General features: G+C 32.3%; 2 protein-coding genes across 4 annotated transcripts in view; both read right to left on the bottom strand.

Annotated features, from left to right (window-relative positions):
• Nucleotides 1–2,537: 2,537 nt before the first annotated feature.
• Nucleotides 2,538–10,333, bottom strand: LOC122716004 (tyrosine-protein phosphatase non-receptor type 9). The gene is made up of 10 exons (XM_043938674.1): nucleotides 10,010–10,333; nucleotides 8,671–8,904; nucleotides 8,492–8,581; nucleotides 8,109–8,249; nucleotides 4,833–5,096; nucleotides 4,348–4,736; nucleotides 4,010–4,249; nucleotides 3,775–3,925; nucleotides 3,475–3,682; nucleotides 2,538–3,365 (listed from the first exon to the last, which is right to left on the bottom strand). The coding sequence occupies exons 1-10, from the start codon at nucleotides 10,040–10,042 to the stop codon at nucleotides 3,136–3,138; spliced, it is 1,980 nt and encodes a 659-aa protein (XP_043794609.1). The 5' UTR covers nucleotides 10,043–10,333; the 3' UTR covers nucleotides 2,538–3,135.
• Nucleotides 10,334–11,041: 708 nt separating this feature from the next.
• The window catches only part of LOC122716040 (probable JmjC domain-containing histone demethylation protein 2C), a 291,449-nt gene continuing 288,177 nt past the window's right edge, over nucleotides 11,042–14,313 (bottom strand). For all 3 annotated transcript variants that reach the window (XM_043938733.1, XM_043938735.1, XM_043938734.1), the window contains exon 18: nucleotides 11,042–14,295. In XM_043938733.1, coding sequence (XP_043794668.1) covers nucleotides 13,983–14,295 — 313 coding nt within the window. In that variant the 3' untranslated portion in view covers nucleotides 11,042–13,982. The remainder of the gene's footprint in view (nucleotides 14,296–14,313) is intronic.

Genomic DNA, 14,313 nt, shown 5'->3' with positions numbered 1-14,313 from the left:
ACTAGCAGGTTCTTAGAAAGTGAAACCCTGAGAACATGGAGGTTTAAGTGAACCTTAAGACTTTGTGATAGTATGTGCGTATATGTACATCGTATGAATATTTTAAGATAATCTTTTTAATAAATATGTTGATAATATAAAAGGGCATTGTGAACTAATTACAAACGTTAGAGAAATATAATATAATATATAATATAATAAAGTGGTTTAGTAATAATAGTAATAATAATAATAATAGTAATAATAATAATAATAATAATAATAATAATATTACATCTCATAATAATAATAAAACATGATTGTACCGACAACATGCCCTTTGTAAGGTAACCCAAGAGTAGGAGGAACGTGTATAGATTAAAATTCGAACTTATTTAAATCTGACTAAGCATTTAGTACAACAGCGCTTTTCATTATATAAAATTCGAAGATATTTCTAACAAACGATTCACTATCGATAGATCTGAGACTTCGATCGAAATCTTTCGATCCGTTTCGAGACTTTGATCCGCTAAATTTTGCGCATAATATACAGACTGTACATAAAATACACGCATTGAGAGGGGGAAAGGGAGGAGGGAGGGGGGGGGGGGGGGATCCTGGGCAGAAGTTTCTCGACAAAAAGATTCTCGCTCCAATGAGGCTCATTGGCGTTATCTAGTGCATTATGGCAAAAATTGAATTGAATAAATTACAAGTATATGTCGAACGGTAAATCTAGAGATTAATGAAGTTTAAATAAACAAAAATCATTAATTAATTAAACATTTACGCTAACATGGCAGCGTTCTTATGAACAAAAATTACAAATCGTATCGGAAAAATTTCAACGGCTATCACATATCATATAACAAATTTACGATGTCTCCGTTAAAATCCATATTATACATTAAATTTAAGACGCAAGAAAAATTCATTATAATATCAATTGTCCTTTTGTAACAATAATTTAATATTACATGATTTCCTTGCAACTATTTAATATACATTCAACAAATAGACGGTTAGACAGAGTAGCTATAAATCGGACATCGATAGACATCGATATTCAGGATACTTAAATTGCATTATAAGAAATTCTGAGATAAAACATCTATGCAAACACTATTTTAAACGGAATTTCTATTATTACTTCTGTATAAGCACGCTTCATTTTATAACACGTAATTAAAAAAAATTTCTTCTAGCGTTGCTTTTAACATTAAGTAAATATTAAAAATTCGTATTAAAAAGCGTTTGCATCTACAACAGCGTTCTTAGATACGTTCTTAAATTATATCAACATTCACATATTTTCTTCATGTATCTTTATCTTAAATATTCGTCTTTTTCATAATCAATGAGATTAGATTTTTGAAAAAGCTGCCGAGAAGTTGAAATAATTTTCGAATGTACCGTGTGAACTTACCGATTCATCGACTAATGGTATTACGTGAAATCAAAAATATACATCTCATGATATCTTGATTAATATAAACGTAAGCGTTTAAAGGTTTAAAAAGATCCTTAACATTCTAAAGTTTAAATTATAAATCACATTATCCTTTCTTTTCTCATATATCAGATACACGAAGGCTTTCGTGGAAGAGCACGTTTTGAATTTACTCGATATCTTTGCACTAAGGTTTTTAAAAAATCCTATCGTTGCTAAGACGAAGCACATTTGATTCTCGAGGTAAACTAGTTGTTCATTCGCCTCTTTTAAAACTTTAACTTAGTACGATTTTACTAATAATTTTACTTTTTAATGTTTTAATAGAATTGGGCATATTTTTAATCTATGCGATGATCCCTGATTAGCAATCCCTGTAAGGGAATTTTTATATCAGCCAACTACATATATTCATATGTGATTCAATTGTAATGTTTTAAGACGGTGTAGAAGATAATCTTTGGTTACCCAAAAAGTGCCTATTAATACAATCGTCGATTACTTAGTTCCTGTATGGCGAAAGCTGTCGTAACATGTTGTAATATATTTTTTTAAATCTTACGTATCGATGACTAATTGGCCGCTTAAATTATATTTCCCATAGTTTGTAATTTTTTGTAACATTCATACTTCTTTTTTTCTTTTTTTTTTTTTAAATTCATTATATTTTCAATAAATCAGTTACTAATTTAACCCTCTCATATAAAGATTCTATAACAACATGTCCTTACATCCTTTGTACTTGATAATTTAAGTTTTAGATTTCAGGTTGAAAGACTCATTATAGAAAAAACAAAGTTCAACTAATATATATTATTTTCTCCTCATAAATATTTAATATAAAAGAAAATTATTTCATTAAATTTCAAGAAATCATAAATGATGATCAGAATGCAAAGCTAATTATTATAAAAAAGAATGCAAATTAATCACGATTATAGTTACATATAAAATATATATTGCATGAATAGTATAAATAATAATAAATTAATCATTGATTAAAATTGATATAAAAGAAAAGATATTATTAATTATTTAACTATTAAACTTATTAATCTGTACAATAATACATTAATAAATAATGCCTGTAATAATTAAAATTTTCTTTACCTTATAATGCCATATTTTATGCAGTATGTATAACATACAGAATATAAAGAAAATTTTTTAAATCTATGAAATATATATAAGTATAATTCATACTTGTATACATTATATATTAATTTAATTGACATAGTAATTGTTTTCAAATGGAATGTTTATAAAGTAAGGCGTTTCACACTTCACACATTTTAAATAAGTTATCTTTTTAAATGTACAATAAAATTTACATATGAGAGGGTTAAAATAGAATCAGTCCATCCGATTATTACTTTGTTTCATATTTTTACTCGGATAGCCATTTCTATAGCCAGCTTCTGCACTGTCATTATTCTTACTATTGAATCGTTTATTCACAGAGCAAAATACCAAGAAACAGAAATAAAAAATTTCTGTTCTTACATTTAGCCTTGAAAAAACTAGTCTTTCTTTAGATATCCTCTAAACATATAGCCTAACATAAGAATAGAAATTTGAAATATTACATCGATGGAGATGATAGCAAAAAATAACCTTTAGTTATTTAAGCTAGAAATAGGCTATGTAAGAGATTGTTATGTATACTCGGGAAGAACATCAATCTGGTACGTGATAATAGAGATCTAATCAGAATCTTCTTCTATGGTTGGAGGTAACATAGCAAGATGTTGTGAACTAAGCATTCCCCTGGAAAGCGCATACTCTGCTAGAGCACGATGACAGAATACATATTGGTCTGGCATTTGAATACTGTAGGCCCTCTGTGCTCGAATTTTTTCAACAGTTCCACGAATGTCTACAGTTCCCGTATCCTCTAGTCGCGATATGCAAATATCTAATGTGCAAAATGTTCCTATAAACATAACATATGTGTATAAATATTTTTATCATTTTTTGAAGTTTTTTTTTTATTTTTTGAAAACAAGATATATCATACGAATATTTATGTTACATCGAAATACCTGTTCTTCCTATTCCGGCACTGCAATGAACAACTATAGGAGGTCCTCGCGGATGTCCGGCCCATGTATCTCCTCTACTAGCAAGTAACTTAGTTTGTTGTTGTCTTACTAAGGCTAAAAATTGTAATAAAGCTCTAGCCGATTGTGGAACTCCATAATCCGGCCATGCCGTGTATAGCATATGGCAAACTTCTCTTGCCTCGTCAGTCTAAAATAAAACCATGTTACATTTATTGATTATAAATTTATAAAAACATCAAGTGCTTTAGCTTTTATCCTTGAGAGTTAAATCGAGCATACCTTTTTGTTTGTAAGAAGAAGCATTGATATCGTATAATCTGGATTTGTATCAACTTCGAGAGTAGTTACCGTAAAACCACCTGCTTGTACTTCGTCACCCGGTTCAGGACCCCAATATTGTGCACATTTCGTACGTCCTCTTTCCACCACTCTAAAAATGTATCAGAAAAATTATAGAAATTCTTTCTGTTGAATATTATGACAACAATAAAATATGTAAAAGAAAACGATTTACCTTGTGGTCATAACAACAACCAGCGTTTGTTGTTCCCAAATCATTCTCCAAAAATCACCACAAGTTTTTGGCAGCGGACCTTGGGTACTAATGAACGCATTTTTTTGTTTGTAACCGTCAACAAAATTAGCATTTATATAATCCGATGTAGCGTCTCCGTCTATTTGCGATAGGCACACTCTACTGTGATCATAGCAAAGTACATCTGTATACCGATTTTTCGATTGATTTGATCTTAATCTGAAAAATATATCGAATTGCTTGTTAAAAAAAAGTGATTATATTTTTATAAAATATTCCTTTTGTGTTTTATTTCTTAACGAACAATCATTATATACTTGGCATTATTGAAGGAACCTTCAGGCGGTCTTTGCCTAATTTCCGCATATTCTGCTATGAGTCCTGCGCGTCCTCTCGAATGTATCTCTTCGATGAGTTGCTCCATGGTAACGGCTTGAAGACCAAGATCTCCGTGAAGGCTATCGTCGTCGCTAAAACCTGAACTAGCCGAGGACGGAGGCTGAACTGGAGATGGTGCCTCATCGGTTCCCATCCAGACATCACCATTCGTGATCTCAATATCTCCAATATTCGAGATACCATTTTTTACTTTGTTCTTATCAATTATAGGACTAGTTGAGCTACTGACTGTAGTTCCATTGGGATTTTGATGAACTGTTTGGTTTTTTGATGTGGGTGAAAGAGGAGTACCCACTCTGGGGGTAACCTAATATAAAAATTCTATGTTATTAGAGTTAACAATCTCTTTGAGGATATAATAAATGCATAATAATATATACACGTTGTATTATAGGAGACTGACCTCGCAAAGTTCACCCCCGCCCCTGTTTGTCATGGATTTAAGACAATGAAGAAGCCATGCTTCATGCTGTATCTCCAATGTGCCGCCCAAACGATGCGGTAATGATTCCCTTGGGATATGTAATGTTAATTGAGGAATAGATACAGTGAATACTCTATCCCTTAATTTTTCGCGTACAAATAATCGAAGGATCTTGAAGGGAGCTTTGAACCACAACGGTGCCGTCACTATTAAGACTTTTTTTAATTTAGCTGGATAACCACCCTGAAATAAATACAATATCGTTAACATATATATTCATAGAAATATCATAATTCAATAATAGAATTTATATAGAATCATAAAATATTACAAAATGAAAAAACCATATGTTTATCAATGGGTTACACGCAAGCAATACTACGATTAAAGACATAAAACAAGAATAATCGAATAATCGATGAATTTATAAGATTACGGTTTATTTTTATACGATGATTTTACATATATATATATAAAGAAAAAATTAAAAATGAAAGATAATAAAAAAAAAAAAAAATTGGTTAAGATGATTGCATGATTTATTTTCGAAATGGAGCGACTTTCAAATTTGACCTTTGCAAGACGATGCAATAATAGAATGATATATAAACCAAGAGGAACGTTTACTGCCAACTGCAAGCAATCTTTGAATATATGTTTAATACACAAAGGGATTTCGTTTTAAAGGAAAATTACAGAATTACGTAGTACAAGTTTCGATCCAATTTAACGTTAAACCTTTCTTATAAGCTACATATAAGTTGCATCAAATGATGCAGAATTAAATCTAATTAGAACAAGCAATAATTCCTAGTAAGTGGTCAATGAATATCAGAGATCAATGGGAATATGCAATGTGCAAAAAATGTTTCTCTAAAAATGTAAGAATTACGATAATTTAATCCTCGGTACTCTTTGTAATGTATATAGAGGGCGGAAGTACCGTAACGACGTCAGCAGCACCACTACATCTTTGAGATGTTAAGCGCATAAACCCTATTACATCGAAACCCCGCGAAAACATGAAGAAAAAGAATCTACAATTTAAAATTATTCGAATTCATTCTAAATTATCTTCTAAAGATATTAAAATATTTATTACAAGATATTTTATCGTTGAATATTGTATCAGATTAGATCAGGATTAAATTAGAATTACAAGGATTACATTTGATTGAATTAATAAATAGACTTCGGATAACCAATCAATAAATTAGAATTATCATTTACCGTATGTTGAGAAAAGATGCACCGTAAGCAAATATTTTATCGGACATTGATGACACGAGCTCGTTAAACGATTAAATCTATCAAATGATGGAGTATAGAACATAAATTATCTTGTAAACGAAATAAATGCCAATGTAACGATAAATCGAGAACATTCGATCAACTTGAAATTTGATTAATCACTAGGACATATCCAGCGTCGTCGAATCGATGAAATCGAAATCACTGCCGACACTCGGTCAGTCAATCGATAGCGTGAAATTAGAATAACCGTTTTCTACTTCGGTTCAGGAACACAGCACAACTAATTTCAATTATTTCGACGATATTTCGTGTTGAAAAAGATAGATATAATTCGAACGAAACGTCACAACGAAAGTTAAAAGAAATTATAATGATCCGACGGCGGAATCAGGTTGTAACTTCTTCCGATCTGTGCACGATAATACCGCAAAGGGGTCACGATGATTACTGACCACGAGCGTCGCGACGTTATCCCGCGTATACGCGCATGCGCGCCAACGACCCCTTCTTTTTACCACCGTTCTAGCATCCCTTACGCGAATTTCTTTTCCCCTCGGCAAAGGTGCGATCCTACATGTGATGACGTATTACGTCAGTGCTTCTCAACTTAAGGATCCGGATGAGTTTCATTTGCAGTTCAGTATTTCGACAGCGTCAGGATTAATTGAAATAGATACAACATATGTGAACTATGTTACGTGTACCGGGGTTATCAACCTCTATAACTTGCTAAAACTATAACGTTTTAGAATATTTTTAACTGAAAATTTGGCTACGTAAACAAAATATTCGCGTACCTCATCGCATACCTCATTCTCGTTTTTAATCCAATTGCCGTTTACAACGGAGAAACGAAATCGGAACGGGCGTCGTTGACACCATTTCCATCGCAATTCGAACGTAACTTAGCAAACGACTGACAAGACGAATATTTGATTGGAAAAATTCCAGTTCCAGCAATTGCACGCTATAAACAGGTATAATAGAGCAGAAAATGAAAGATTATTGCCAATATTAGTCGAATAGAAAGCTGATATCATTTCTCTTTTACATACTTCGCAATATAGGTTATGCGTTTTAGAATAGAACTCAGCTTTATCTTCTATTCCTACTAATAACCGACCAAATAGAAGATTATTTTTATCTCGTATTCAGTGACGTAAAAATGTTGTTAGAAATAATTTTCATAAATATTCTATAACTGCGTCATTCCGTCGAAACCTTTGAAAGTCCCTTGTTCCGCTCGGAATGTGCGGCTCACTGAGCAATTGCAAGTGGGTTTTCGTGAAGCGTTAACAACCCCTTAAGCTTCCCTATTCTTTGAGATGCACCCTTCTATATACACTCTACTGCCAGACGCTTGGAAATTACTTATGTGCTTACTTTATTGCTCGGTATTATATAATCGGAATTTTAAGCTATATATATTTTATCATATTGTCAAAATTAAAAAAAAAATCAACATTTAACGAAAATCCAACTATATTTAAAATATGTATAGTATGTATAATATATTTTTAATGATGTAACGTTATATATTTGTCTACACTGCACTAATCTTTTCGCAGAGTGACAACACGCGTACATTACGCGATCTGATTTCGTCCGTGGTACGAATAAAAGCCAAAGATGTTGATTAAATTTCCTGTGTAAAGATAATGGCCTACATTCGAAACTATCCATTCCTACTAACAAAGCTCTTTGTTTCTCGGATCTCTGTCAACTCTGATCATGTAGATTTGTGAATGATAAAGAACGAAGGTAAATATCGAGAATGGTAAATTTGTGTCGCGGGAGTATAAAGTTTCTGACAAATGTAACATATTTATTTATTCAAAATTTAACAGTGTTTATAATATCTGACTTAAATTTAATGAATGTTTCATTATTTTAATTTATTGTTATATTATTTTCTCTCATTCCGAAAAGTAAATGAATTAATATATATATATATATATATACAAATCTGTATTTAAAAAATCACGCACATGTAACACTTACCTTTAGGAGGGTGAGAATCTTTTGGGATAGATCATAATCAAAATTCTGATATTTGCTATCCGACATGTCATAAATAAAAACCAGACCGTGTTTTTGAGTTTCTACACTTTCTAGAGCTGCATCTAATTGATATACAACGCCCTGTAATGACACAGAGAAAGTTCCATTATTACAAATATGCTATTAAAAGAATTGTTAAAAAAATTTACTATCACATCTTGTTATGATTAATAAAAGTATGAGAGAGTATGAGTATGTTTTTGTTTTTCTTTTTTAATAATTTAATAATTATAGAATATATTATATATATATTTAATAATTATAGAATGTTATGATAATACGTACAAAAAAGAAAATTCGTGTACAAAAATGCATATACTAACTTGTAACGTTGTTTGATGAGTGGTATTTTGTGGAAGGTGTAAATGTGCTGTAAAAATAGCTATGGCTGCCCCTGTAGCATCCCGTGAAGGCTAGAATATTTTTATGAATGATCATGTTAAATAGCACTTACACACATTAACGCAAGACCATTGGCATTTTCATTAATTAAAGAACTTACTAAAACAGTAAATTTTCCTGTGCGTAATTCAGTGAGCAAAGGTTCCTGAGTAGGATATAAAAGTGCAAGACCTTCTCTTCTTCTGGTGGCTTCATGCTGTTCATATAGCGCTAGTGCTCTCGCGACTTCAAATTTCCTTGCTGTCAAAAATTTTACAGCTGTACTCCATGATACTGGACCAGCTCTTCTTCCAGCCCGACATTTATTAACTGCTTCTATAAATTCTTTCGTGGCCTGCAAATAATATATTTATTAAATTTAATTAAAAATTTATTTTTACGACATAAAATTTAATAATATTTTTGCGAAATCATAAATTTTTCTTTTTTAATTTTTTTGTATATTTCAAAGAGAAAGTATTAATATAATGAGTAAAATTATAATAAAATAAAAATGACCATTCGATTAATTTAAAACACTCCATATAATATATATATATATATGTATATATTATCGAAACGTGTAACAGTCATTCGTCAATGATTTGTGTACATGCCCTGGGTACCGATATAACTTCCGGTGCCCGACTACCTACCCACCGGCAACTTCCGCCATAGTACGCTCGCCGGGGAGACCGGTGCGGTAAATGGATAGGTTCGTTCCAGGGTCAAGAAATTTAATATCATGAATCAATACTTCAATAAAATTTCATTAAATAATAATTTTAAAATTACTTTATTATTAATGTTTCGTTATATATCTTCCATTTCTTCTTTGTATTTTGCTTATTTCTTTCTTTTTAAAATAAAAAAATATATTTTTTCTTTATATTACGATCTTTACAAGTTATAAAAATTGTTTATTTATTAACCGCATATCATTCAATGTTAAATATCATAGTATATAAAATTTAAAAAAAAAAATTATTTAAAATCTTGAATTATTTATGTGGAATAAAATAATACATTCATTCAAAAAGTATAATTAACAAATGAATAAAGCATCAATCTTGCGATGACAATATCTAGTTGCACAAACATTGATGATTAAGGCTTAATACGCTCACGCGAATCTATCTATCTTGCTCATTTAACGCAAATAACGTTGAATAGAATAATCATTGTTGAAACTCAATGAGAAATATTCGTGCTGATTTATCGAATAAGAATACCTTTATCCTCTTGTCATTTCCGTTGAAATTCGTCGAAAAGATTCAAAGGATAAGAGGTAGAGAAAATGAGAATGAATGTTTATATTACGCGCTTGTAAACATGTATATGATATGGAGATTGAAGCAAAAGAGAAATCGTAATCGATTGTTTCGCGATGTTGGGAATATCAATTAAAACAATTTTCTGAGAGAAATATATTCCGATTAAAAGATGGATAAACCGCTTACCTGTTCTTGCTCGACAGTTAACGTGGCTGCCATTTTGACTTAACACATTGACATAACTGAGGAATGAGCACTAGCACGTACTTATTTTCGATTTTAGCCTAACAATCCCCTGTGTATGGCTACACATTTTGTTTTTGCACTAAATGCACAACACTATCTTTATAATTGACTGGTCAAAACAACGATAAAAATAAATGGATCGGTCCGGTACTTGTTCATTGTCCGACGCTTGACGTAGCTATAGCAAACCCGCTCTGAATCGTTCAGACGCTCGATCGTCTTTCTCTCCACAAGTTGAGCGCCATCTTGAAAGCGTGAATGTGTAGGCGACACTGTACCACACTATACATTAACTATAGATTTGTACCATACTTTATCGGTAAGTCTATCCTTCTCACGCCGGATATGCTATCATTAGGGCCGAGTATAGCTCAACGTCAAAAGCCTCTTCGAGTTATAGGATTTCGTGCAAATTCAACGCCGGAAACAAGCCAGGTGTGTTTTGGAACGGAAGCAGAATCGTTGTTAGTATATTATAATCTGAACACGTATTGGTACGTGTTTCAATGCGCGCGCTCAAATACCAGGCACGTATATATTAATATGCTTTCAAAGAGTTATAGCAAAGTTTATGCCAATACTTTTGAAATTCCTTCGTAAAATTCTATAGTAGTAGAATTCATTATCTTTCTCCAGGAAAACTATAATGCTTTATCGAACTTTGACAATAAAACGAAATAATATACTCGATCAACAAAGTCTTTTATTATCAAAAAAAATGGTTCATCTGTTATACAGATTAATGCTTGATAATTTGGTTATTAGAATAATCATTAATTTCTTAATTATTCAATAGCAATCTAATTTAAATTATTGAATTGCAATTTAATTTAAAGAAATCAGAAAATGTTAAGAGGATAATTATTTTAACACAGATATTACGTTGATTTCACCGGAGAAATCGCTGTCGAGTCTTTGCCAATAAGCAACAAGTTATCGTGTCTGGTAGATGCAACAAGTTTTGTAATGAGATTAAGTTTCAAACGTTTATTCAAACTTGGAAAAACGAAGCCACATACTGATAGATTTGATTAATAACACGGGAAGTAAAATATAACCAATAAATATACGCACTGTTTTTTTTTGTAATATAAACATTTTTCTTATTCAAACGTATGTTCTTACATTTACACAGTACAAAAAATTATACTCAGACCTGCCGGCCCGCGGTTCATAATTGCTATGACTGGGGGCGACCGGTGGTGGGGTAGTGTAGGACTTTGGGGGTGGATATTTTATAGGAGTTTAAAGGGCTGTACAATTGTCTCATCCATTCCACTCCGCCCCCAATACACGGCCCCTTCTTCTTTCTCTCTCTCTCTCGCTCACTCTCTCGAGCATTCTTCCGAAATTTCGCTCAAAAAAACATACACGCATTCATATAACACACAAACAATCTGTCGAATAATTCTCATTTATACACTAGACGCTCGTAGTCGTGTTTTTTTCGCCACGTATTAGCAACATTTAAATATCGGTATTTTTCGTAATAATTAATCGTAATAATGATAATCATAATCATAATAATTAATAATAATAATAATAATAATGGTATAATAAACTATCTACCTACGTCTGTAAAGTGTATTTTTTTTATCCATATTCATGGAGTGTGTATTTCTTAAGTCTAATTTTTTTCGTATTTATATATGTATATGTATACATATAAGTATGTATAAATGTATTTACATACACGTAGCAAGAGAACGAATAATAGCTTTGTTGCAGCAATAATACACAGAGTATGTTTTTTTTTTTTTTCTCTATAACTTTATACATCGTCGGTATCATCAATTATCATTACCATTATCGTCGTTTGTGAATAATAAGGGTATTTTTTTTTTTTTTTGTTATAATTTCCGTAATATTAACGTTACTTATCGACACTAAGATATTTAAAAATTTACTCGTTAAATATTATTTTAATCAAGTCGTTGTATGCTAGACGAATGTTGAGATCAAAGAAATTGCGGATTTCAGGATTCCAGTGATTTGTTTTTCCTTGTTCTTCGTTTGTTGCTTACATATCGGTCTCAAGATTACCAGCCGTAGTGAATATCAGACAATCGATAAGCGCACCAAGGGCGCGAAACGCTAAATTGCATGCGTCTGTCCTCGAAAGCTGTTGCCTTCCTCTTCTCTCTTTTTCTACTTTATTCTTTTTCTTTCTTTTCCTGTTTTTTTTTTTTTTTTTCGTTTATCATTGAAATTATGACATGGCTCATAAACATACAACTATGATGGTATTTTTCAGTTGTGAATATGTGAGAAACGTCATTGTGAAACATACAATGGACGAGGACGGTAATGGCTTTCAAGAATTCAGACATCGCGCAACATACCGTGAAAAGCAGCGGTTTGTTCTATATGAGGAAAGTTAAATGATAGGAACTCGGCCTCTCATCTATGAATTCTGCATGACTAATCTGTGTTCTTTCGTCCATCTCTTTTCTTTATTTTTTTTTTTTTTTTTTTCTTGTCTACCTATACACAAACGTGTAAACACGCGAAAATGTCCACGTCGTTCAACATTGGCACTTCAAAAATCGTTACAGCTTTTACTTTGCATTAAATAATGTTTAACCATAATTATCGATATTAATTACAAATACAATTAGAATATCGCTGCTGCTCTATTGGATAGACGGTTCGCGTGATTCGACAAAAATAACAGTTTCTTATTTTTTTTCTTTTTTTTTTTTTTTTTTTTTTCTATTCTTTTCATTTTTCTGTCTTTTACTTTGTTTTTCTCTTACTCATTACTCTTACTGGGTTATCACTGGGCCACACAACGTTAATCCAATCTATAAAAAACATTAAATTCAATAGATTTAATAATCTATTCTTATCGATCTTTTATCCCATGAAGATAATATCGAAAGATTTGTTTACAACTATTGTTATTTTTGTTCTGATGCCGTAATTTAAACGACGATGATCATACAAACCTTCGAACAAACTTTGCTCGATATAGCCGATATATTTTTCAAAGAAGAAAGACAAATCGAAGAAGAAACGTATATATTCGAGGAAGCCGAACTGCGGTTATCACGTATATCGCATTAATGTACTTTACGCGCAAATTATCCAGTCACCTTATCCGTTAAACTGGACTGATGTGAACAGCATAGGCAGTGTTTTCCTCTTATGCTCATTGCCGCGCTGAACACAAGAACTTAGCAAGAAATATATATCGGCCATTTAGCAAACGGCTTGTTTTGCTTTTATTTAAATCGATACCAAAAAAGCACCAGATCACGAGAGCACGTAACGCGGATCGACAAGTATCACTGATCCAACTAACAATTTATAATCGACATCTAATTGCACAAAGGTACCTCTAGACGATCCTTTCGATAGTTGCTAGTAAGAATTCATTACACAGTAATCCATTATCTACATTTATATAATATAGACAGTATGTATTGAATACAGGCACGATATAAGTAATTACAAATAATGTATGATCCAAAGTTCTCCTCCTGGTATCACAATGATAATGGACGCAGTGCGCGTTAGCGTCAACAACTCCATACTTCAATGAAGAAAAAAAAAAAAAAAAAAAAACTCGCAGACTTCATGTCCGCAAGCACGTTGCTCGAGAGAAAGAAAACTATACGCAAAAGGAAATTCAAATGAAACAACGGATAATCTCATTGGCTCAGCCAATACCAAAAATCAAACGTTTCGAGTTACTCGTCAAATATCACAACAAATTCTTGCACCTCGATACAGGTTCCGGAGCGAATCTTAAGATTAAATCCTCCTGTCGTCTCGAATCGATCCCGACGTATGCTATGTTCGGGAAAGCGATATACGACCAGGTAACAGATTGGGCACTCACTGATATAGCGAGACTTTTTTAGTCAAAGAAAGATCAACGGCTCTTGCGACCGCGACAGGGGGCCTAGGGCTACGTCTCCTCCTTTTTTATCTCGTTATTCGACTTTAACTTGTTAAGAGTTTCTTCCTTCACGTTGCTCAATACGGCCAAAGAATCTTTCACGGCATGGTATATTATATTCTTAATCTGCAATTTGTCTTCGTGATTCGTGTGCGTGTCGGATAATGCACGGAACTCTTGCGTTAGATGGAAGCAATGCGACACATTTTCTGGAGATACGAAATCCTCGGCTACCTTTATACAATTGTGAAGATTACGGACTTGATGTGGCGCACCAGCTGGAACGAATACTGCATCGCCTAGGCACTGTACAATAGCATATCTGCGAAAAATAAAAACA

This window comes from Apis laboriosa, unplaced genomic scaffold, assembly GCF_014066325.1.
Source record: "Apis laboriosa isolate Shangri-la unplaced genomic scaffold, ASM1406632v1 scaffold41_cov147, whole genome shotgun sequence".
NCBI classification, from domain to species: domain Eukaryota; kingdom Metazoa; phylum Arthropoda; class Insecta; order Hymenoptera; family Apidae; genus Apis; species Apis laboriosa.
The sequence above is the reverse complement of the archived record's forward strand: the minus strand, read 5'-3'. Positions and strand labels throughout refer to the sequence as shown.